General features: G+C 36.3%; 1 protein-coding gene across 2 annotated transcripts in view; it reads right to left on the reverse strand.

Annotated features, from left to right (window-relative positions):
- Nucleotides 1–1,211: 1,211 nt before the first annotated feature.
- ccbe1 (collagen and calcium binding EGF domains 1) overlaps nucleotides 1,212–22,034 on the reverse strand; it is a 40,935-nt gene continuing 20,112 nt past the window's right edge. The window contains exons 3-11 of one of the 2 annotated variants that reach the window (XM_032570726.1): nucleotides 16,475–16,527; nucleotides 16,193–16,327; nucleotides 15,101–15,238; nucleotides 14,120–14,226; nucleotides 12,365–12,473; nucleotides 10,512–10,642; nucleotides 8,295–8,330; nucleotides 3,582–3,617; nucleotides 1,212–2,875 (exon numbers count right to left, since the gene is read on the reverse strand). In XM_032570726.1, the coding sequence (XP_032426617.1) occupies nucleotides 2,615–2,875; nucleotides 3,582–3,617; nucleotides 8,295–8,330; nucleotides 10,512–10,642; nucleotides 12,365–12,473; nucleotides 14,120–14,226; nucleotides 15,101–15,238; nucleotides 16,193–16,327; nucleotides 16,475–16,527 (1,006 nt within the window). In that variant the 3' untranslated portion in view covers nucleotides 1,212–2,614. Of the gene's footprint in view, nucleotides 2,876–3,581; nucleotides 3,618–8,294; nucleotides 8,331–10,511; nucleotides 10,643–12,364; nucleotides 12,474–14,119; nucleotides 14,230–15,100; nucleotides 15,239–16,192; nucleotides 16,328–16,474; nucleotides 16,528–22,034 lie in introns of both variants that reach the window. The other variant, XM_032570725.1, reaches the window with a different exon arrangement.

Below are 22,034 nucleotides of genomic sequence, written 5' to 3' on the forward strand. Positions count from 1 at the left end.
TTTCAGAGAAGGGGACTAAGGGATGTATGTTAAGGGGGTGCCTTTCACCTCATTAGAATTGAATTTGCACTGTCTTGTAATTACGTTGAAGGGCAACAATGTATTTTCTTTTCCCCGCCATCATAATCTTCGCTGAATAGAAGATTATTTGGGGCAGTTAATTTGCTGCCCACACTGATGCATTAATTAATGAATTGGGTAACACTAATTTTCTCTACCCTGTTTGTTTCCCCCATCCATTTCCAACTGTTCTGGGCAGCCGCTTCTAATAAAATTACCTCATTAGGGGCTCTATGGCAGCACAGTAACTTCCTCATTCATTTGCTATGAAACATTTTTTCATGGAGGGGTGTGCATGTGTGTGTACCCATTCAGTGCTGCATCTTTTTGTGGGTAGTTCTAAATAATGAAGGGGACAAGCAGGGAGATGTAAGTGGAGACAAGGGGCCTCTTCAGCAAATAGTTAAATTCATTTAAGGCTCCTCTCTGTTTGTTGGTGATTAATTACTTCCAGTAGGGATTTTATGGGCATATATTGTCTTGTTTTTCTTGATCTGCTGAACATGAGTATGTGAAGGTGTGTCTATATAGATTTGGGAAACTCAGAAGTTCAACAAAAATCTAAAAGTTCCTAAATTTGTTTATGTGTTTTGCCATTGGTATGAACAAGAATGTTGGTCAGTGCAACTGTACAGCAGGGGCTTTTTTAGACTTTACCCGCAGCTTAACACATGTTTAAAATTTGTTGATCATTGCTTATTTTAAGCAATTATTTCAGTTGCTTAAAATAATTACTCCGATAGAGATGAGTCAGTTTCTGAATGACTCTTTTGTTTATGGGCAACTGGTGGCTTGAGTCCTAAAATAAACGCCGGAGAGCTCACCCATAAAACTCTAGTCACAGTTGGGTTTTGGTTACCATACTGCGTCTCTTTGTGATTTGCACTGCAAAGTTTAATGAGTTCATTGGGCTCCATGTCCTAGGCTCTACCTAAAAGGCCAGAGTCACAGAGTCTGAGAGAAAGAATGTGAGAAGGCTGCCATCTAATGGACTCAATAGGGAAGAGCATTTTCTTATTGCAGGCCTGGGAAGACTGTCCATCTTATTGTACAGGAAACAAGGAGAAAATGTCATGAATGTTTTCTCATGCAACACAAAGTTGAGGGAAAGAAATATTGGGTTTTTGAAAACAAAGAAAAGAAAAAGCAAATAGAATCTTTTGTATCTTTCTTTACAAAATCAAATATTCACTGTATAAAATATGAAATGGTTGAAAATAGCTTTCCCTTGAATCACATATATTTGTAAAATGTTCGATGGTGAAAAGGTACTGCAGTTCTGGGTACTGCCTCAGAAACAAGTTTTCTATTGAATTAAGAGGACTGAGCTGGTCTCTATTGATCTCTAGAAAAATAAATATTACATTAATCAAATAGCAATCATATTTTTCTGAAAAGTTAAATTAAATATAAAAAGATAAATTTTTTGTGATATGTTACCTTCAACTCTTCATATGTGCTCTTCTATGTGATTTCTCCCCCTTGTGGAGAAAACCATTAAAACTCGTCAGCTGACCTTTAATGAGTTAATCTGCCTTGTATTAGTCAATGTTTGCAGTTTGTTTATTCTCTTCATATCTGAGCCATTTCCTATTGTTCTTGTGCTATCTTTTCATGTGTAATATATTGTTATCCAGTTATTAAAATTGGACACTATTTGTAAAGTATATTGTTTTCATATAAAAAAATAAAGGTGGCATAATTCCCTAATTCAGATTCATGTTTTCAAACATACTATAAAGAGTTTTGTAAACTGAGGATGTCTTTAGCAGGGATTGTTTCACAACAGCCCCACAACTGGAGCACATCTGTGTAAAACTGAAATGTACACAACATTAATAATAAAATTGCAGTTTTAGTAAACCCTGCTCTTAGTACGGTGAGATTTTCTTTAAATCTCTGTGGAATCACTGGCGTCATCATTTATTTGTGACTCAGTGAATAATATTATGTGTCATATTTATTTTTGTATCTTTTTCTTATTTTGTTTGTTTTATCCTTTCACTATGGACCTTTTTTGTGACTGGAATAAAGATATGAATGAATGAATGAATGAATGAATGAATGAATGAATGAATGAATGAATTTAAAAACAACCATTCAGACCACAAATAATCTTAATCTGGACATAAATACTGTTGATTATCAGTCAAGTAAATGAACAGTGCTGCTACTTTTCCAAAAACTTCTACTTTGCTTACTGAAATTATTATTCTTGTGTTTTATGGATGAAAAACATTAAAGTTACTTTAATAAGGTCAAGTGAAGCAACTGTGGCGATTTTCTGCATCTTTTGACATTATGGATGAAGATGTCAATCCTTAGATATTGGTTTGTTCAGTTTCTCATAACATACAGTTTAAAATACACAAATACTGCCAGAGTCTACTTACATTTGTTAAAAGACAGAAACAACATTTTAAGTCTATAAAAAAATAAACATCTGTAATAAAACTGCATAAAATATGTTCTTAAAAACCATTAAATACAAAAGCAAACCGCTTCAATATTTACACCTGACAGCATTCAAAGCCTCCCTTCATTATCAGTGTGATCAGTTTGTTCTCTCTCGCCCTGGTTTTCTCTTCTTGTTCCTTTTGGACCATCGGCCTGTTTGAGATGGAGGTTCCTTATAATCCTCCCCTGATCCCGCATCCAAACTGTCCGCTGTGTCTCTCCAGCTGTCTGGCGCCAAAGGAATGTCCTCTTCCGGAGAGTGCATTGGCCGACTGTACACCTTGCTCTGCAAGTCAGCGATGTCGTTGCGGATATCTGCCATCAGCAGAAGCAGGAAATCAAAGGATCCTGGGGGTCCCTGCGAGATGAGGAAAACAAAACAGAAAATAAGCATCCTTTTTGGTCTTGATCAATTTGATAATACATTTTAAATAGTGATTTACTCATCAGTCCAGTGATCTCTGCATTTGCTTTCTTATAATTTGGTTTTAAAGTCTTTATAACCTTATAATTCTTTATGAGAAAGAAAATGTATCCTAAGTAGTTGCCTCAAAAAAAAGTAAATTTCACTGTGTAAAAGATATATGTTAGTTTATGTATCACTGGTGGTACTTGGAAGAAGAGTGAGCGGTACATGTCTCTCCTTTTGCACTTATATCTTTGTTTTGTTTTCACAACTTTAAATCACTTTAGAAAAAATCTGTCTTGTTCTTTAAATTCCAATTTTCATGCACAATATCTTATAAAAAAAGAATCTATAGAAACAGAAATCTAGAAATTACGTAGCAGTGTGCCTTTAGTCTACAGTGGTAATATTTTCTTACAGTGCTAACATGATTACAGTGCAGAGGCATTCATTCGGTGCAAAAAAGTTATCCCCATCTGTGCCATTCCCAGATTTAAATGTATACAGTGGGTTACATGCTTTATCACGGTTGCCTATTATAGGCTGTGTTGCTCAATGTCTTTTATCACCTGATATAATGACTAGCTTAAATTTTTGATTTAGATGGAAGTGGCTTGTTACAATAGTGTATCATCAGTATGAAAAGTGTTATTCTTACTGGTGGTCCAGCAGGCCCGGGAGCTCCTCTCTCCCCCTGAGGAAACAAAACAAATATTTAGTTTAGTTGAATTACAGTGGAGAAAAGACGGGGTGGGGGTGTTGCATGAGAGCATGTCATAATATTGTCCTCAGGAAACTGTTCAGGGAGTCAGAAAATGGAATATCAAACAATGCTCTGAATTTGGGATATACTGGAAATGCAGCAAATATGAAAAAAAGAAAGAAGAAAAACAGGCAGGAAAACAACAAGCTGACATACTCTTTTTTATATATTCCTGTACTGACCAGGCAGAAAACCAAAAGACATTTATCCAAAAGTCAAAAATGTAGCTGGAGCAGATGTGCTGCTGTTTTCCTAAGCCTGGACTAATGGGACACAATCCAGACATAAAAGCAGTCAACAACTTATTATTTTCAGAGTATTGATAAAACACCAACAACAACAAAAAAAGATATACATAGAATTTTAAAGATGTAAATTATGCATAAGCTACCACGAGGGTACTACTCTGTGTAAGGCAATGATTAAAACAATTATCCTTCCTTTACATTTTTAATTGAACACGTATCTTGAGATTTTGATGTTCTGCACTTTCAATTTAGTTTTATGATGTTCAAGGTAAGTTATGAGACAGAATGATTTTCATCTGTTTTCTTGAATGACAAGTGTTGTTCACATTTGCAGCTGTCTCCTCTGTATTTGTTTTTATTATTTTAATTATCGGCAGCTTTAACGGTTTACCGGTAGGGGTGCGCCAAAGTTAGCCCGAGCTTTTAGAATGGGTTTGTGAAACATTGGAGGTTAATGAAAATTATGAATGGTGTGTGTGGAGCTGCTGTAGTAGAACTTTGTTAAAAAAAGAGAAAGAAATGAATGTAGAGTGCAAGAAGGCTTCTAAAAAAATGTAACCTTCACCTCAGGACGGATCAAACCAGGGGGTTGCATTGCAGTTTTAGCTGGGCTGAAGTTTGTTTTATTTATTTTTGATTTCTGTAAAAAGCCAGCTGGATGCTATGGAATTGTTGCACTGGGAGTTCACACTTCTGCTATTACTGCTGGGAAAGTCACATCTGGTGTGCTTTTAGGAAAAGAGAGAAATATGTGGGGAAAAAAAATTGCCCCCCCAAAGAAACAAAACAAAACAACTGATCTGAGTATCAGTCGGACAATAGATTGTGTGGGCTGGCCCTTGTCAATGGGATGTCAGCTCATTAAGGAAATCTGAACTGATATTAAAGGTAGGACCCCTCACTGTGTGTTCTGTCAGGTGCCTGTTTTGGTTTATTCCTTTTTCTCTTTTCCTCTAATATGCACACCTCTCATTGTGGCTCTACTACCGGACCAGTCACAGATGAAAGACGAAAATAAAAGAGCTGGTTCTAAGTAGTGACACTGGATCATTTTAGGGACAAATAATTCTGACTTAAAAACCTGAAAAACACATAAAATATATACAATGTTAAACCACCCATCCATCCATCCATTTTCTGTACACCCTTGTCCCTTAGTCAGGAGGTGCTGGTGCCTATCTCCAGCTAACGTTCAGGGCGAGAGGCGGGGTCACCCTGGACAGGTCGCCAGGGTGTTGCCCTGTTTCTGTGTCGCAGGGCAACACAGAAACAAACAGAACACACAACCATGCGCACCCACACTCACGCCTAGGGAGAATTTAGAAAGACCAATTAACAATGTTAAACCATAAAGTAATAATTTATTTTTACCATGTTTGCTCTAAAGCCTCTAAGAACACCAAAGCTTGATTTCAAATGCCACAGTCATCAAAATGTGGTTAACTACAGAAAAAGCACTCTTTCAACTATTACAGTGAAGTTTAATTTAAAGTGATTGTTTGCCAGTGACACCTAAGAACTTCCTCAGGCACAGTCTACACACTGTTGACAGAACTGAGGTCAAAATCGTAGACATATTGTTTTTAAACCGTAACTTTGGCTGCTTTATGCATTACACAATCAGTCTTGATGTCTGTTTGGGATCATTGTCCTGCTGGAGTTACAGTTCTGTACAAGTTTCAACCATGATGGTCTGAAGTTATGCCAAGTGTTAGAAGTTATGAGCCAGCCCCTCCTCTTTAATTATTCCATCAACTTCGGGCAATCTACCAATTCTACTGGCAGCAAAACATACCCAGAGGAGGATACTTCCAGTAAAATATTTACCAGTTGCATGGTACTGATGTTGAAAAATACATTCTTACTTTTCTAAGCTGTTAACTTTTGTTTAGGTTTATGGTGATGACTTTTATTTTCATTGGATAATATTCTTTAATACATCATTAATAAACTTTTTTGACCTCTTAAAAGTAAATAAAGTTGTCCTTTTATTTTCATTAGGCTGTTTTCAGCACCTCTATTTGCAGTGCTGAGATTCAAGTTTAGCTCAGTGCAAAACTAGCACCAAGATGTAACTTGCATCCTCTCCAGTTCTGAAAGCAAAGTCTAAATATTTGACTAAAAATAGCCAACAAAAACATTCCATCACTTTAGCATTTCTTTTTTTTTTCTTTTCTTGGTAAAGTTTGTAATCGTACAGTGTGTTCAGACCTAATCCTGAGTGTAAGAGGATGCTTTAAAGGCCAATGAATGGAAACTGCCACGGCCATTTCTCAATTGCATTTCTAGAAATGCTTAAAGTGGTAGATAACTACCAAAAGCGATAGTCATCTACCAAAAAACACCACAAACCTGGAAGTGTTTAAGTTATAGAACAAAAACATCGAAAGAAGGAAGCAACCATGCTGTATGTTATTCAGAATAATATGGACTCTTCTAATTGTTACAATTGTTTGATACGGGGTTTCACCACAATTCGTTTGAAATTTCTACACATTGCTTGCCCATTTAATAAAATTCAGAACACTGAAAAAGTGAACAAATGTTGTCCAAAAAACTGCTTGAAAATTAGTAAGGTTTTATTAACTTTGGGTTCCAAATATAAAACAACACAGAGCTGGTCTGGGTGTAATATAGGGATATTTTACAGCTTTTTGGGCATCTGTTAGTGCTCATCTAAATCAAAAGTTCACTTTTTGAAACTAGTACCGTAACTACAAATATTGATCCTTTTTTTTTTTTTAGATGTAATTCAGGTTTTTTTTTTTCCATAGTCAGTTTTTATTTTCCTATATTTATCCACATCTGAAAAATAAAAAAAGCTAATGCTGTACTTTTTTTTTTAGTCTTTTCCAGACTGTGTAGGAACATTTTTGGTAGCTCAGGGTCATACTGAGGCTACACGTGTTTTGGCAGATGGGTTGAATTTGAAGCACAGTCAGGCAGATTATCATCATTCTCCAGTTTATCCACCCAAACATCCCAAATGCCAAGGTATTCTGTCAATAAAGAAACGATGCAATTAAGTCTTTCCATACACTCAGCTCATCTAGTAAGCAATTAATAGTAAGATTTATAGGATTAGCAGCATGTAAATGTTCTAATCTTTTAAAATATTTAGCCTGTATCTCAAATTCTCTGATATGGAGTCAATTCAAGAGTTGACATTTAGTTTCTTTAAATTATCACAAACATGCCGCTGTCTTTTTCAAGCCACTTTATGTCAGATTTTATTTAAGAGCTGGCTGTCTGAACTACCTGAGCTGGCTCTTTTCAGTTCAAATTGCTTTTGACATCCTGCAGAATCACAAGGCTTTTGCTTCTGTAGAAAAAAATCTGAACTTCACCTTATGTACCGTAATATATAGCTCCATATTTTTTTTTAAATTGCTTTGTGGCACACTGACAAATGATGGATGAAATGGATCTTTGCAAAAAGAAAGTTATGAAAACATGTTTTCATGAGCTGGGCTGCATATTTATGGAGAGACAGAATACATGGACAAACATGTTTTATGGAAAAAACATGAAACCTGGATTTAGAAAAACAAACACCTGCATTTATTGGGTTAATAGATTACACACCACCAAGTAAGCTTCTGTTTGACACAGCATCTTTGTTCTTTCCACTTGTATCAACTTGTGGTAAAATTTTCATCAGAAAGCCTTTGCCAGGGCAACATTTAGCTGAGATCTTGCAATATGCTTGTCATTCTCAAGCTACAATTCTGAAGATTAGACTAATAATTATGGATAATTATCTGCTGAGGGATATTGTTTTGGCGTGTCTTCCAATTTCTCCATAAAATTAGCTTAACCTGTCAGATGGTTATAATAATAATAATAATAATAATAATAATAATAATAATAATAATAATAATAATAATAATAATAATAATAACGGAGGAAGTGGGTTGCAGTCTAAGAGAGAAATTCAAATGATTGACTTTTTTGTGTCAATCATTTGTCATACTCTGACAAACACAAACATTGTGTTTATCCGTGTACTGCACAGAGCATGAGGCAATAATTACTTCATCAATGGGGTTTTGCTTGGAGACGATCGTAATATGGTTCTACTAGGATTAAAGAAACCAAGCTCCCTTCAGCCAGTGTCCATTATTGGAGACAATCTCTATTGTTTTGAAAATAGCCCAGAGATGATACAACAAACTTTGGTTTGTTGTATCATATTTTAAGACATGATACAACAAACCACAGTTAAACATATTGGTGCTAAAACTTTCTGTGCTGTTTAGGGGTCATACTGATCAGAAGTTTTACTGAACGATGTTCAAAGCGGCATAGTTCCTGCTGAAAAGCTAAAATTATCAGATGACTACATAGCATCCATTCTTACCTTTAGGCCATCTCTCCCTGGTGCTCCTGGGGGGCCCTTTTAAGATATAAAAAGAAACAGAAGATATATAAATATTATTTTAGGGATATTTGTCCTCCCTCACTGGTTTCTGAAGTTGAGTATTGCACTAATGTAGATGTAATATTGTCCTGTCAGCACAAAAAAGCAAGCAATTTTTTTTGTTTGATAAATGGACACACTCTTAGTAACCACAAAAGCTTCAATCATGATCTACCAAGAGAGATTAACTGAGGGCCTCAGGTCTTTCTTGAGGGGCTTCAGATCAATGACGAAGCTTGCTTTGACGTCTTTCTTGGAATAATTATCTTCAAAGACTTGTGAACATATTGTCTAGGGAGAGATGCCAATATTCAGACAATTACATAGCCTGAGAGTCACACATTAATCAAGGTTAAAATCCTTGCATGCAAACACATGTGACCTGATGGCCAAAACCTCATGAGAGCACAACGCCCTTTCAGCCTCACCTCACCAAAATGTGGACTGATTAACTGCATAAACAGGCTGTGAATATGAAGAGCTGTGATGGAAACTCACATCTAACTATTACATAAACACATAACACTCATGCATGCAAAGCAACAGATTACGTTCCACTGTGAAAACACAGGTCCTGAGTTCATGATTTGGCTCTGTGCAACTTGTTGTATGACTGATTGCAGGTGTTGATGTTGTGATTTCTAACTTGTCTGGGTGGCAATATCCTCAACATTCTTGATTCATAGCCTCCACCTCAACACCAACGGTTTGCACTAGCAGGATAGAGTGAGTGCTGCAAACAGAGCAAGCCAAAGAAAACATCTGAAGCTGTAAATGGATTCGGTGCACTCTGTTGTTATTACCATCACCATGTGTCATCCTTTCTGACCTGGCAGAAATGAGGGTCAAAAAAGAGGAGGTATTTTCTTTCTCTCCCTGCGCCTGCCTCACAATGCAGAACTACTAAATTATTTCGATTTGTTAGTCTAGTAAAACCCACACGTCAGAAAAAATCTGTTTTACAGGCAAAAGTAGAAATTAATTTCCATGTCTTACTTTTTTAAAAAAAGTATGCCTTGTATTTCATTGCAAAGCTGTTCAGGCCAACCAAGGGAAACCTCTCACCTCTCATGGTGATGGTCTTTTACAGAAGCAGAGGAATTCTCCATCTGCATAAGTCACCTGGCTGTTTTTGAAGAAAAAAATAAAACACGCTAGCCATAATGTAATTAAAATATTTGTCAGGAGCTTTAACTTGTGGGTTTGTGCCAGAATATTCACAAGTGTTAAAAAGCACTCAGATAATTCTTTCAAAATGGGTACTTTCCATCAATGTGGTCCCTGCAGTGATCTGGAGCTGGAATCATAGTTTGAAGTATTTCCTCTGTATTAAACTAATCTATTTTGGGGTTTTACTCAATATTGCATCCAAGCAATATTGGATGCAGTTTGCAATATAATTCATAATTATATTGCAATATAATTTGCAATATGATTGCACATGATCCAGCACATAATTTGCATTTATGATACTGCAAACACTGATATTGCCATGATGATTTCTGTGTTAGTGCTGCTAAAGCACTAACCTTTTGCTTTTAGGAGAAGTGATGAAGAGGTCTTGGAGACAAATCAGATTAAAACTGTGCAGTAAGTCAATAGCAATAAGGATGTCAATGTGTGCCATACCTAAATTGTAATGGACTATTTGAATGTACTATTAGGTATTATAATGCACTTCTACTATATTCATATAGCATGCAACAACACTTTGCATGCAAATAATATATTTGACAACATGATGAAGGAAACTAATAGAAGATTTAGGAAAATATTAATTGCATTAATGTCTCGTTCAAATAGTCAGTAATAAAATTAGATATTTATGTCTTTCCTAACCATGAGAAAGTGTGTCATTTATTTTAGCTTGATTTGAGCTTGACCTGACCTTTTGACCCTATTGCAATGAACTAGAATGGCATGAACTCTCTTTTTTTAAAGCAGTTCTGCCTAAGATCCTGTATGTCAAGACAAAGTTCTGGTTGGTCTAGTAGGATTTTCAGACACAGATATATTATATTGGAGTTTCAAAGATGTACTACTAACATGAATGAGAATATGAACTGTCATACAACAAAGGCAAAAGCAGAGCTATAACTGTGAAAAATGTGGACATACAGATTTGTTCTAGATAAAAGAAAGCATATATAAACTGACCAGAGGTCCTCGAGGGCCACGTTTGATGTGGAACAGGTCTGGTGTTGGTCCAACTGGTCCCATCAAGCCCCTAGGACCAGGTGGACCAGGGAGCCCTGTCAATCCTGGAGGGCCAACTGGTCCCGTATCTCCTAGAATAAAGACAGAAACAAAGCAGAGTTTGTAAGCCATCCATTATTTTGGATCCTTTCTATCAATGGCATGCAGAATATTTCCAACACTGGAAATGTCACTTTGTTGTAGACTAAAATCTGTCAATCTCTTAGGATATAATTTCTTTTGTGGATCTAATCTGTTCAATCCCTCTAGGATTACTTCAAGATCAAAGATATTTATGAACCATCTGAATTTCTAGACTATGAATTTAGCTCACATGTTGACCTGCTGACATTTTCTCTACAGTCAACGAAGAGTTGACATTTCCTGTTCTGAAGACATGCTTTGACATCTATCGTATGGTTCAGATACTCATGTGTGTGTGTGTTTTTTTTGTTGTGATAACCTTTGTGATGAGGTTGGAAGTTGGGAGGTAGAGCAGTTGCCCAGACATGTGAAAATCATTGGATGCTCCCTGACCCTTATTAAGTAACTGAAACTCACACTGCACACAATTATGAGTTATCATTGGAAAAAAAACATCTGCTACATAAGAAATCACTTTCCTAAAAATGTTGATTTTTGCTGCCACCGAGCCATGGATCTAACTTGTCTAATATTTTAGGCAAACAACCAACATGTACAAGCTAAACGAATTATTTTTCCCTGTTATACTTGACATCTGTTGATTTTGAATGTAGAACATTGCTTCTCTTTATTTTCACCTCATAACGATCTTAGGTCAGAGCAGACTGGTACAAAAATATTCATAATTTAATTCTGTCTGTTTTTATACACTTCATTTGACTGACACCATTGTACAACAGGGTCCTTCTTTGCAACTCTTCTGAATGAGTTAGATCATGGTAATGGATGCAAATGTGAAGACAAACCTAGTAGGACATCCATCCATCCATCCATCCATCCATCCATCCATCCATCCATCCATCCATCCATCCATCCATCCATCCATCCATCCATCCATCCATCCTCTATACCGATTAATCCTCGTAGGGTAACACGTAGATTGGTGCAAATAACCACACATTCACTCTAAGGTCACATAGGAGAAACAATTGACCTAACAGTCACGTGTTTGGACCGTGGGAAGAAGCTGGAGTACTCAGAGAAAACTGAAATGGGAAGAAGAAGATTCAAGCTCCATGCAGAAAGATTCCAGGTCTGGATTTAAACTAGGACCTTCTTGCTTGGAGAGTTATAATTGAAGTTAGTTGGACACCTAAGAAAATTAAGGCTGCACCGCCTTCAAAGTGCAACTGCCAATCTTGGGAGCTTGACAGCTGCAGATCTGGGGAGAAGCTATTCTTCAAAGCCAGCGTAAGGTCCACCCAGCTCAATCGTTGCTGCCCCTTTAAAATTTTCTAAAATTTAATGGATGTTTTTTTTTTAAATATTTGAACTATGAGAGATGTACACACCGTTAAAGTTGAAAAAATGTTTTCAAATAATTTATGATGGATTGCTTTCCTACAACAAAAACCTAGTCAAATCGAAAGGGATTTATAGATGTCAGAAGAGCTACAGTATTAATGTGGAAAATGCTAAACTAAATGGGTCAGCAAGTGGTTTGTTTATAACATAATCATGACATAGACTATCTCAGCTGCACATTTATGTTAGGATTTACAGAACAGATTAGTCTGACATCCTTGCATGGCTCCAAATGATTTTTCTGCATGCAAAGTACTTTCCACATGCAGGGTACATTTGGACATTGGACACAAATTCATTCTTACCTGGAGGCCCTGGGGAACCTGGAGGTCCTGGTAAAAATACAGATGATGTCATAATTTTCTCATTCGTCATCTGCACAGGGACATCAGCACTATTTGACAGCAAGGCCATCTTAGAAAAGAGACGGAACAATAAACATAAATGCTGGTAAGAATTGATTAGGGAATATACGATACCTTGATGGGGTATTTGTTTCTTATATTAAGTGCATTTTGTCCTTAAATGTTTCATATTAAAGGTCTGTACCCTCAAAAATTACAGGGAAATTATATACTGTAGAGATAACATCATGTAAAACTTTGATACAACTATAAACCCTGCCAAAAGATGAAAGTGGAGCTTGTAGCTGCACCACGTAACAAACCATGACCAAAACAGATGGAGGCAAGGCAACACATCTGCATTATGCAGCATGACCAGGACAGTCCCCACTCTGTATTGTGAGCAGCATCCTTGGAAATGGTTGTCTTTGATCTGTGTAACATCTTGTAGACTTGGCAGTCCCAGTTGGGTAATAAGTAGAACATCTTGATATGCTGCAAGAGTTTATTTTAGGATTCAGAACTCCTGCAAGATTTTGAAGTTTTCTGTGAGTTTGCATTCAAATACAAACAGAAAAAAATTACAGATATATCCTTATAGGGATATCTTTTTGAATTTACTTAACATCATATCTCCTTCACTAGAAGGCTTACTTAATCTGACCCTACACCACACCTTTACTTTAACTGGAACTCTTTAGAAAATTGTGTCACTACTGTGCCTTCTGCTTTGGTAATTGCCGGCAATTCAAAATAAAATGCCTGAAGTTCATTTTGATTAACATGGGTTAAAGCTACAAACACAAAATCAGTTTCTCAGAAATATTAATTAAATCAATCTTGCATAACACTGATGCATCAGCTGGCTGTTCACATAGTCCTGATATAAACATACTCATGGAGAGTTGACTGGAAGGAAAAAGGATGGTGGAAAAAAGACACACAAGCTGAATCACGAAATTAAAAAACATTTGGACGTTATTTTAAAGTATTGAAATAAACGTGCATTTATTGCTCCCCACAATGATACACACAAAGTGGGTGAAGTTGTGGCTTACTCGCTGAAATCAGATGACTTTGAGTGAACAAACTGGTGTTTTAAAATGTGTATTCTAACATCCCTGTAATTATTACCATATAATAATATCCTTCAGCTTATGTTGTAAACTTACATAGTAATCAGCAAAGACAACATTTTTCATGATGTTTTCTTAATATATGCTGAACTGTATATATGCAGCATGGAAAGACCACACAGCTGGAAGCAATACATCATATGTTACAGTGCTGAGTGTTGAACGCTGCTACTGACAGACACATGCTCAGAAAGGTTCAGACGTCTGTAGTAACACAGATGGACATGTTAACTCCACAGCTGACTTTTGTATCAACTTCCACCCGACTCATCTATAGGATCACTGCATCAGCCTGCTATTCGCCAAGGATTTTTTAAAGTGTTTTCTTTTTATTAGGTTATAAACTGCATTAATGGACCTCATGAGAGCTGTTAATATGTACCTGCAGTCATTTCTGCAATACTGTTGGGAGTATGCTTCAGCTAAATCAAAATCCTTAACAGGTAATTTTTGTCTGAACTTTTTGGCTACTGACTCTAAAGTGTATTGCAAAACAAGTGCTGATGTATTGGATGAAAAAAAAAGTAGACTCCATTTTTTACTTTTGCCAGACAAATGTTTCTCTTCTGTTGTCCCATACCTTCTGCTTAAGCTGCAGCACTGCCATCTTGATCTGGAGGAAGTCTTCACATGTGGCAGAGCAAGTTCCAGCATTCATTAAATTATCACATTTCTCAAAGAGATGAACTGCTGGGAAATTGGAAAAAAGTACTTGAGTTACTTGGACATGGAAACATGGACACGGAAAAATCATATAATGTATAAAAAATATATAACAAAAAAAACATTTCATGAAAATGTAGCCAGATGAGTTCACTCACGAAGTTAAAAATATCTAGAAAGATCTGAATAAAGATGAAAAATTGCAGTCTTAAACTCTTACCCCAGTTTTTTCACTGCTGCCACCTTCCTGAAACTCAAACACTGACTGTAGCTACTCTACACTAATTCAAAATAAAAACTTTGACAGAAGAATGGTCACATGTTAAAATTAACATTTCAGTTTAGCTCATGACAAGCATAAGCTGTTGCTTAACTGGGTGCATAAACATTGTTCATCTTAACTGACGGAGTTTGTCTGTACAATGGATGGGTGCAAATGTCTGAATGTGATTTCTCTCCCCTAAATTACGAAGCAGCAGGACATGAGGCATGGTCATAATTTCACACACCACACTTTTGTACTGCTTAGCATGTTCTGAAATGTTATAGTAGGTAATGGAAGACACTCTCCTGGGAGGAAGTAGCAAATCTGCAGGCCTTCACTGCTTCATTGGCAAGTAAATCTGGGGCAGAAAAGATGTTTTTATCGCCTGGACGTTTTGTGTTTTCTTCACATGTATCCAGCAAAATGAGAAGACCAGGAGTCAAAGAGCCAGCCGCGTGTTTGGGTGGCTGAACTGTTTTGACATGCACAAGAGGCAGTGATGTCTAATGACTACCAGGTGTCTATGTTTGTAGTGCCCCCTCCCATCTCTTTCTCTATTGCCCTCCAAAAACACTGTGGAGCCTTCTCCACATTGCTGTTTGATGTGAATAATGAGAAGATGTGTATGCTCACCTCTCTCCCCTTTGGTGCAAGTCTTCCCATCATCTTCTAGGAAATAGCCTTTCTCACACTCACACCTAAAGCTTCCTGCGGTGTTGATGCAGATCTGAGAGCAGGCGCTCATGTTTTTGTCGGCACATTCATCAATGTCTGCATGTTGAAGTGCAAGAATGGAGTTAGCCAGCAAATGAAAAGAAAATGTTGTCTAAAGTACATCCACTTAACATGCTTGCATTCAGCAAAATAAAATGCTATGAAAGTATATTACTTTAACTTAGCAACTTAGATTTTTTTTAAATATTGAAATTTAGGGAACAGTGTTTGATTAGAGTAGGAATTTCTGAACTTTAAGGCATATATAAAAAAAAAACTCGGGATTTCAAAGCATTTGAAACAGTAACATATTTCCCAATTTGTAATGTTTTTCATGCAAAACTAAGCAAATATTGGACAGATAAGATTAAATAAATTTATTAACTCTGAGTTGATGTTTAATGTTAGGCAACTTAATATTTTGTTACAGTGAAGCAATGTTTTTAAAGACATTCTTTATTCTTGAGATAAGAAAACAAGTCCTTACTATCACAAAGTAAAACAGTTGGATGTGATACAAAAACCTCTACAAGAAATTGGATAGCAAAAAAATAAATAAATCCAAAGATCTAGTCATGCCTTTTTGACTACTACAGTGTCACTCTCTTGTTGTTACAATTACATATTTTAAGAGTTGTTAAACCCCACATTATGGTTAATCTTCCTCCACTGCTAAATTTGACCAGATTGTTTATCTCCAAAAATGCCTCAAGAAGGATGCATTATAAACCACAGTGCACAAAGTCTTCAGTCATTTAGACAATAATGAGACATATTACAGAATCATTCACATTGATTTTAGCTCTGCATTTAATATCAAAATTCACTAGACTGTGTCTGGATTCAGAGCATCCTGACTAAGAGACAACAGGCAGCTTGTATTGCAGTATCGGTAAGAGTTAAGTGGTTGGTTCATTGCTGTTCACATTGGTATCATCAAACATCAGAGAATTTTTTAACGCCTGAAGAATATCCCCTTTATTATTTTTGCTGTGGATTGTTAGGTCTTACCCAGACAGTAGGGCTTCTCCCGGTTTCTGTGGCGTTCACGGTCATAACTGTAACCTAAGTAACAAGTACACACTACTCGGCCAAAATGGTCTGTACACTGCTGCTCACAGGGGGCGCCAGCGCACACATCATAATCTAGAATAAAAGGATGATAGGGTGACAAAATACAGCTTTATTACAAGTAACAGATGATATTGAAAATGATCAGACACTAGTAAACCCAAAAACTTAGGATATTTTTGGCAGGATCCTGAAAAGTGACATCCAAACTGTTTTTCCTACCTTCAGGAATGCACTGGCCCATTACAAACCTGAAGCCCTTGCAGCATTTCCTCCTGTAAGATATCAAATTTACTTTGCTGGAAATATTTACAAAGAGAAATATGACCAGACAGAAAATAGAAGCACTATCATAACAGTGCCTGATGGTTCCATTCACATTTCTGCTGGTTTTCATGTGTTTGTTTTGTAATTTTTTAATCTCAGAGATTAAAGTAAGGCTGCACAGTGGCGCAGTTGGTAGCACTGTTGCCTTGCAGCAAGAAGGTCCTTTGTTTGATTCCCGGCCCGGGGTCTTTCTGCACAGAGTTTGCATGTTCTCCCTGTGCATGCGTGGGTTCTCTTCGGGTACACCAGCTTCCTCCCACAGTCCAAAAACATGACTGTTAGGTTAATTGGTCTCTCTAAATTCTCCCTAGGTGTGAGTGTGTGTGTGTGTATGGTTGTTTGTCCTGTCTGTTTCTGTGTTGCCCTGTAACCTGACTGGAACGTTAGCTGGAGATAGGCTCCAGCACCCTTCCTGACCCCACTAGGGACAAGGGTGTTAGAAAATGGAGGGATGGAGATTAAAGTAGAAATGAAATAACCTTTAGTTTTTTCAGCCTACAACTTCTGACACTTGGTGCTGGGATGAGACTATTAAAATATCCATGTAAGCTTCTGCATTAAAAGCTCAGGGTTGTGAATGCCTGATCAAAGAGACAGCAAACAGAATTTTAAGCATATTTCTCTGCTTAAAAAAAGGGGGAATAAAATCAATTGTGTGTCAGATCTCCTTATTTGACAAGGTGCTCAGTAGGTAGTCGTGTTAAGACCAGAGCCTTTTTTTTATCCTGTCACATGTTACAGAAATTAAACATACCATACTGTGAAAACATACCGAGATTGACAGCTTGTTTAGTTTGGCACAGTGGTTGTCACCGATTAAATTTTCAGCAGGCATAACACCAACTCTAGAAATAAAACTGTCATCAATCATGACAAATTAGCAGATCCAATTACTTGTCTGCTGATGATCTGACATTTCCAGGTGAGTAATTATGTTTCATTTAATTGAGCAATTGTAGAATGACAATGAATAATTATTGTGGCCTAAAGGATCTTTTCCTTGAGCGAGAAGGTATGCAGTTGAAACCTATATTGATCCTTATATGTATAAAGCCGTGAGCACCAATAATATTCTTGGAGATTACAACAAAGGGTAAAAGAAGATTAAGCTTGAATTGAAAGAGTGAACAGCTTTGATGCTTATAGGTCTTTATGCTATTGTGCTCTTTTACCAGCCTGGATTGACAATATTCTCCTGCACTTTAAGAAAGGATGTGATTCAATCAAAATAATTAATTAGGATAAGCACTTCCTTCAAATCTGCCCATATGATCGTGTATATTTATACATTTTCTTGTATTATACTAATTTGTGCTTATTTACTTGTGGTTACAGCTAACTGTGTTGAGTAACAATAGTTATTTTTCCTCCATTAGGAAATCATAGCCAGGAGAGACCAAAATGAGAATTCCTTGGTGATTTGTCCAGTCATTGGACTTTAATGTATCATTACATTATCTTTTGGGGGCATTTTATGTGAAATGATCAATTGTCAATCTGCTCTTAGACTAAATTTGTTTGTTGAGGAGTCGCATGATGCACTGCTTCTTAAGATATTTTGGCCTACTTTTGTTTAGGGGATTGTTCATACCTGGGTGTGGTTTGATAACTACAACAAAAAAGGTAGTTAATCATTTAATTTTTGGTTTTTGCAAAGGGGCTTGATTGGCGTGGATAGATTATGTACCTTAACCATCTGAAACTAATGTTTATATTTGCTCTCTTTGTCTTTTTTCATGATATTAACATTTGTTTGAAACATTTTCATTGGACATATCAAACACAGAAACAACATATACGGAAATCTTTACTCTCATTAGAAGTTGTTGTTTTTTTTTACTTTGTCAAATATTTTACTTACCATCAGTTCTTTCCATTAAATCATTTATTGCAGTATTTTATCACCATGAGTCATATCATCAGGAGCTTCAATAATTTTGTTTGAACTCAGTCCAGCAGAAAAGTGCTAACAGGTGCTGCTTTAACACACATCACAAAATAATCCAATCAGACTCTGAAGTCATCACTAGTCATTACTATTAAAGTGCAGTGATAGTCTTTGAATAAACCGTAATACTAAGCAGCTTTATTCAACAGCACTAATGATAATAGCACCATTCATTAAGATTTTTATGTCTACAACAAGAAGACATTTAAATGTAATTAAAATACTGCGTTTCTGCGAATTAGCTGCAGGAATAAAGGCGGTAGAGCTGTTATTTAACAAATACAAATGTTGACATGATGGCGTGGATGGAGGTCATGTACTTTTACTTTTTAATTTCAAAAGGTGAAAATTGTCGAGGTTCACTCACACCCACACATGCTTGCCAGATGATTGCACCACAGACAAAGTCACATAACATCAAATAAATAATTGAACAATCATTTTAATTGAAAGAGATAATGTCCCATAAGAATAAGTAAGACAGAATGTGTAATTTGTAGGGAAGATAATTAAACAAGCCAAAGTGCTGAGTGCTCCGATGCCCAGTGACATCACCGGAGCCAAAACTTTCAACAGCTTTTAAATTTCACCTTTACACCCCTGGAGTCATTAGCTTTTCATGTTCTGTGTTTAATATTATTGCTCAGCAAATAGCAGTAAGAAAGTATTATATATGTGGACCCCAAGTCAGAGTTGACTTTGAATGTGTGACCCACTCTTTCTAAGTCAGCATCATCCCCCTGAGGACTGAATGCACTTTTAGCAAATAATCAACTTAGCAAAAACAAACAGGGTTAGCTTAAAAATCAAGATGAAAACAAACATCTATATCCGGTTCCAAAAGATCACAAAAGAGACAAAAGCATCCCAGGGAAACTGGATCCAAATCTGTGGGGGAAGTACATTTTTGTTGGACTTTGTGTTTATTACATTATTACTCAGAGAAATAGTATCTTTGAGATGTTCTTATAGGATTGTGTTGTTTCTCAATACATCACTACAAAGACAAGTTTAAATTGGTTTGATTACTTTGCAAATTGCAGAACTTTTTTAATGCAATAATAACACTATCTTTTAATTTTATTAGGCTGGATCTTTCCATTGGCAATAATTGATTTAATTTTAAATTGCTATTACCCTTTGGCTAACCTTCTGCACATATGTGACACACACTTATGTCTAAATTAAAACAGAAATTAGACAGTAGCAACATGAAATGTATGTGACGGTAAAACAACAGCATGATTAAAACTGGTGTGAAGGTCAGTGCATCAAGCAACTAATTAGACACTACTGGACCCTGAAAATATATAATTTATACACTACAGAAAGACCACAAACAAGAAACTTGTCAAGTTGGGCAAAATTATGTAGCTACTTTTAGCCTAAACCAAAAGGTCATCAATCAGCAAAAATAGTCTGTCTGCAATTTAATCTCAACATAGATACAGCTTCAAATGTTTGCTAGAGAACAAAACAAATACCACTATGAAAACAAATGAATAAAGACAGCACAAAGTTGTGGAGAAGTTAATCAAACAATCACCCAAATACAAAAAGAGAATGGCACCACTGCACTGCCACTACATAAAAGATTGCTATTAAAAAATAGAAATTTGCTGTCTTCATGTCACAAAATGTAAAATATTTACCAGTATCAATATTTTTGCAGTCAATGAACCAAACATCACACTGGGGGGTTAAAATTAAGAAACATTTCATGTCAGAACCACAACAACAAAAGCAGAAAAAACAAAAAAACAAACAAAAAATAAATAAATAAAGAAACCAAACTGTAATATCCAGAGCTTCTGAACATTTGCGAACAATAGCTAAAAATAAAATCCTGTTTATTCATCAACTTCATGCCAATGAGCAAACAAACGCAAAACACATGTGGACTTCATTCATATTCATAAGTTAAAGAACAAGATTTCCCAAATGCCTTCATGACACTTTTCTCCAAGAATATCAATGAGCCATGTTTGCAAGGTCACACATCTGCACGCCCAGGAAGGGCATGTTGTGACTGACATTTACTTTCAGACAGAAAGCCCTGCACTTGTTCAGTGTTCAGAGCATCACAGAAAATCTGTTTGTTTTGCCACCTGTGCCTTTTCTCACCCTAAAGGTTATTACATTTTGCCAGTGACACGGATCACTTTACACCAGCCGCTTGAAATCTAGACATAACCTAGTCTGACCTCAGTTGCCTGGGGTGAAGCATAAGCACTTTAATCACCTTATAAACAGAGACTCTGAAACAACATGATGAACCAGCCTGGCCCCAGTTTGTCTTAACTAGAACTTGGTAATTCCTGCTGACACACAACTCAAAGTGGTGGAGTCCACTGAATTTATTTAAAGCAGAAATCAGATCTGGATGAAAAGGTTCAGAACCGATTTGGACAAGCATGTTCTTATTTCTAAGAATTAAAAATCTAAGAGATTTCACACACAGACACACAGCTGTGAGACAACACAAGCAATCCCCATAGAGGCTTATTGGTGTAGCCATTTATACACAAAAACATGTCTGCATTCCACACATCAGACGATGTTTTTTGTAGCTTCTAACAACTGTTTCCACCAGATCAATGTTTTTACACTGGATCTAAAAGAAAACACCATGAAGTACTTAGGAAATGATTTTTCTGTAACAAATAGTGTTTTCAGTTCACCAACTTGAATTTAACATGAACGAATCAATGGTGCGGAAGTGGAGGAAGCAACAGCTGATCATTTTGGGAATGAACGGAGTTTTCAGAACGCTGGTTTGTAATCTATTAATAAAGTTTGACTGACCTATCTGACTATTTTGTTGACATTCCCTTTAGCACAGTTCCATCTAATGGATGCATAACGTAACCCCAGCCTCTACTGTAGCGTCTATTCTATGCGCCTTATAATGCGGTGCGCCTTATATATGAAAAAAGTTTTAAAATAGGCCATTCATTGAAGGTGCGCCTTATAATGTGGTGCGTCTTATAGTGCGGAAAACACGGTATGTGCAAATTCCTGATAGTCATCAATAATATGGCTTTGTTAAAGCAAATTATCATTGTAGTCGGTGAAATGTGAGAAATTGAAAACAAGTTACTCAGAAAGGCCAAACTATTCTGAATATTTATGAATCTCTAGGTAAAAATTAGTGTATTTTCCATCAGCTGTAACCAACTGCAGCCAGATGTAAGCAGAATAATGCAATAAATATGAAAATTTAAAATGGCTTTCCACTAAAAGAGCTACAATAAATACTTCACAAGCTAACCATGCATCTAAGATCTGAGAGCCTTAGCAAATAGCTTTAATGTAAATTAAACTATTTGCTAGCTTAATTACCATTAATTTTCATACCATTAATTTTAAAATGGAATGAAAAAATATAATCTATCAAATCAAAATCCAAACCATTTGAAAGAAAATGTTCACATCATACTCTAAATTATTATTATTATGTGTTGTTTTAAATTATTCCAAAGGTTTATGGCATTGCCATTTTTTCTG

This window comes from Xiphophorus hellerii, chromosome 8 (genome assembly GCF_003331165.1).
Source record: "Xiphophorus hellerii strain 12219 chromosome 8, Xiphophorus_hellerii-4.1, whole genome shotgun sequence".
In the NCBI taxonomy this organism is placed as follows: Eukaryota; Metazoa; Chordata; class Actinopteri; order Cyprinodontiformes; family Poeciliidae; genus Xiphophorus; species Xiphophorus hellerii.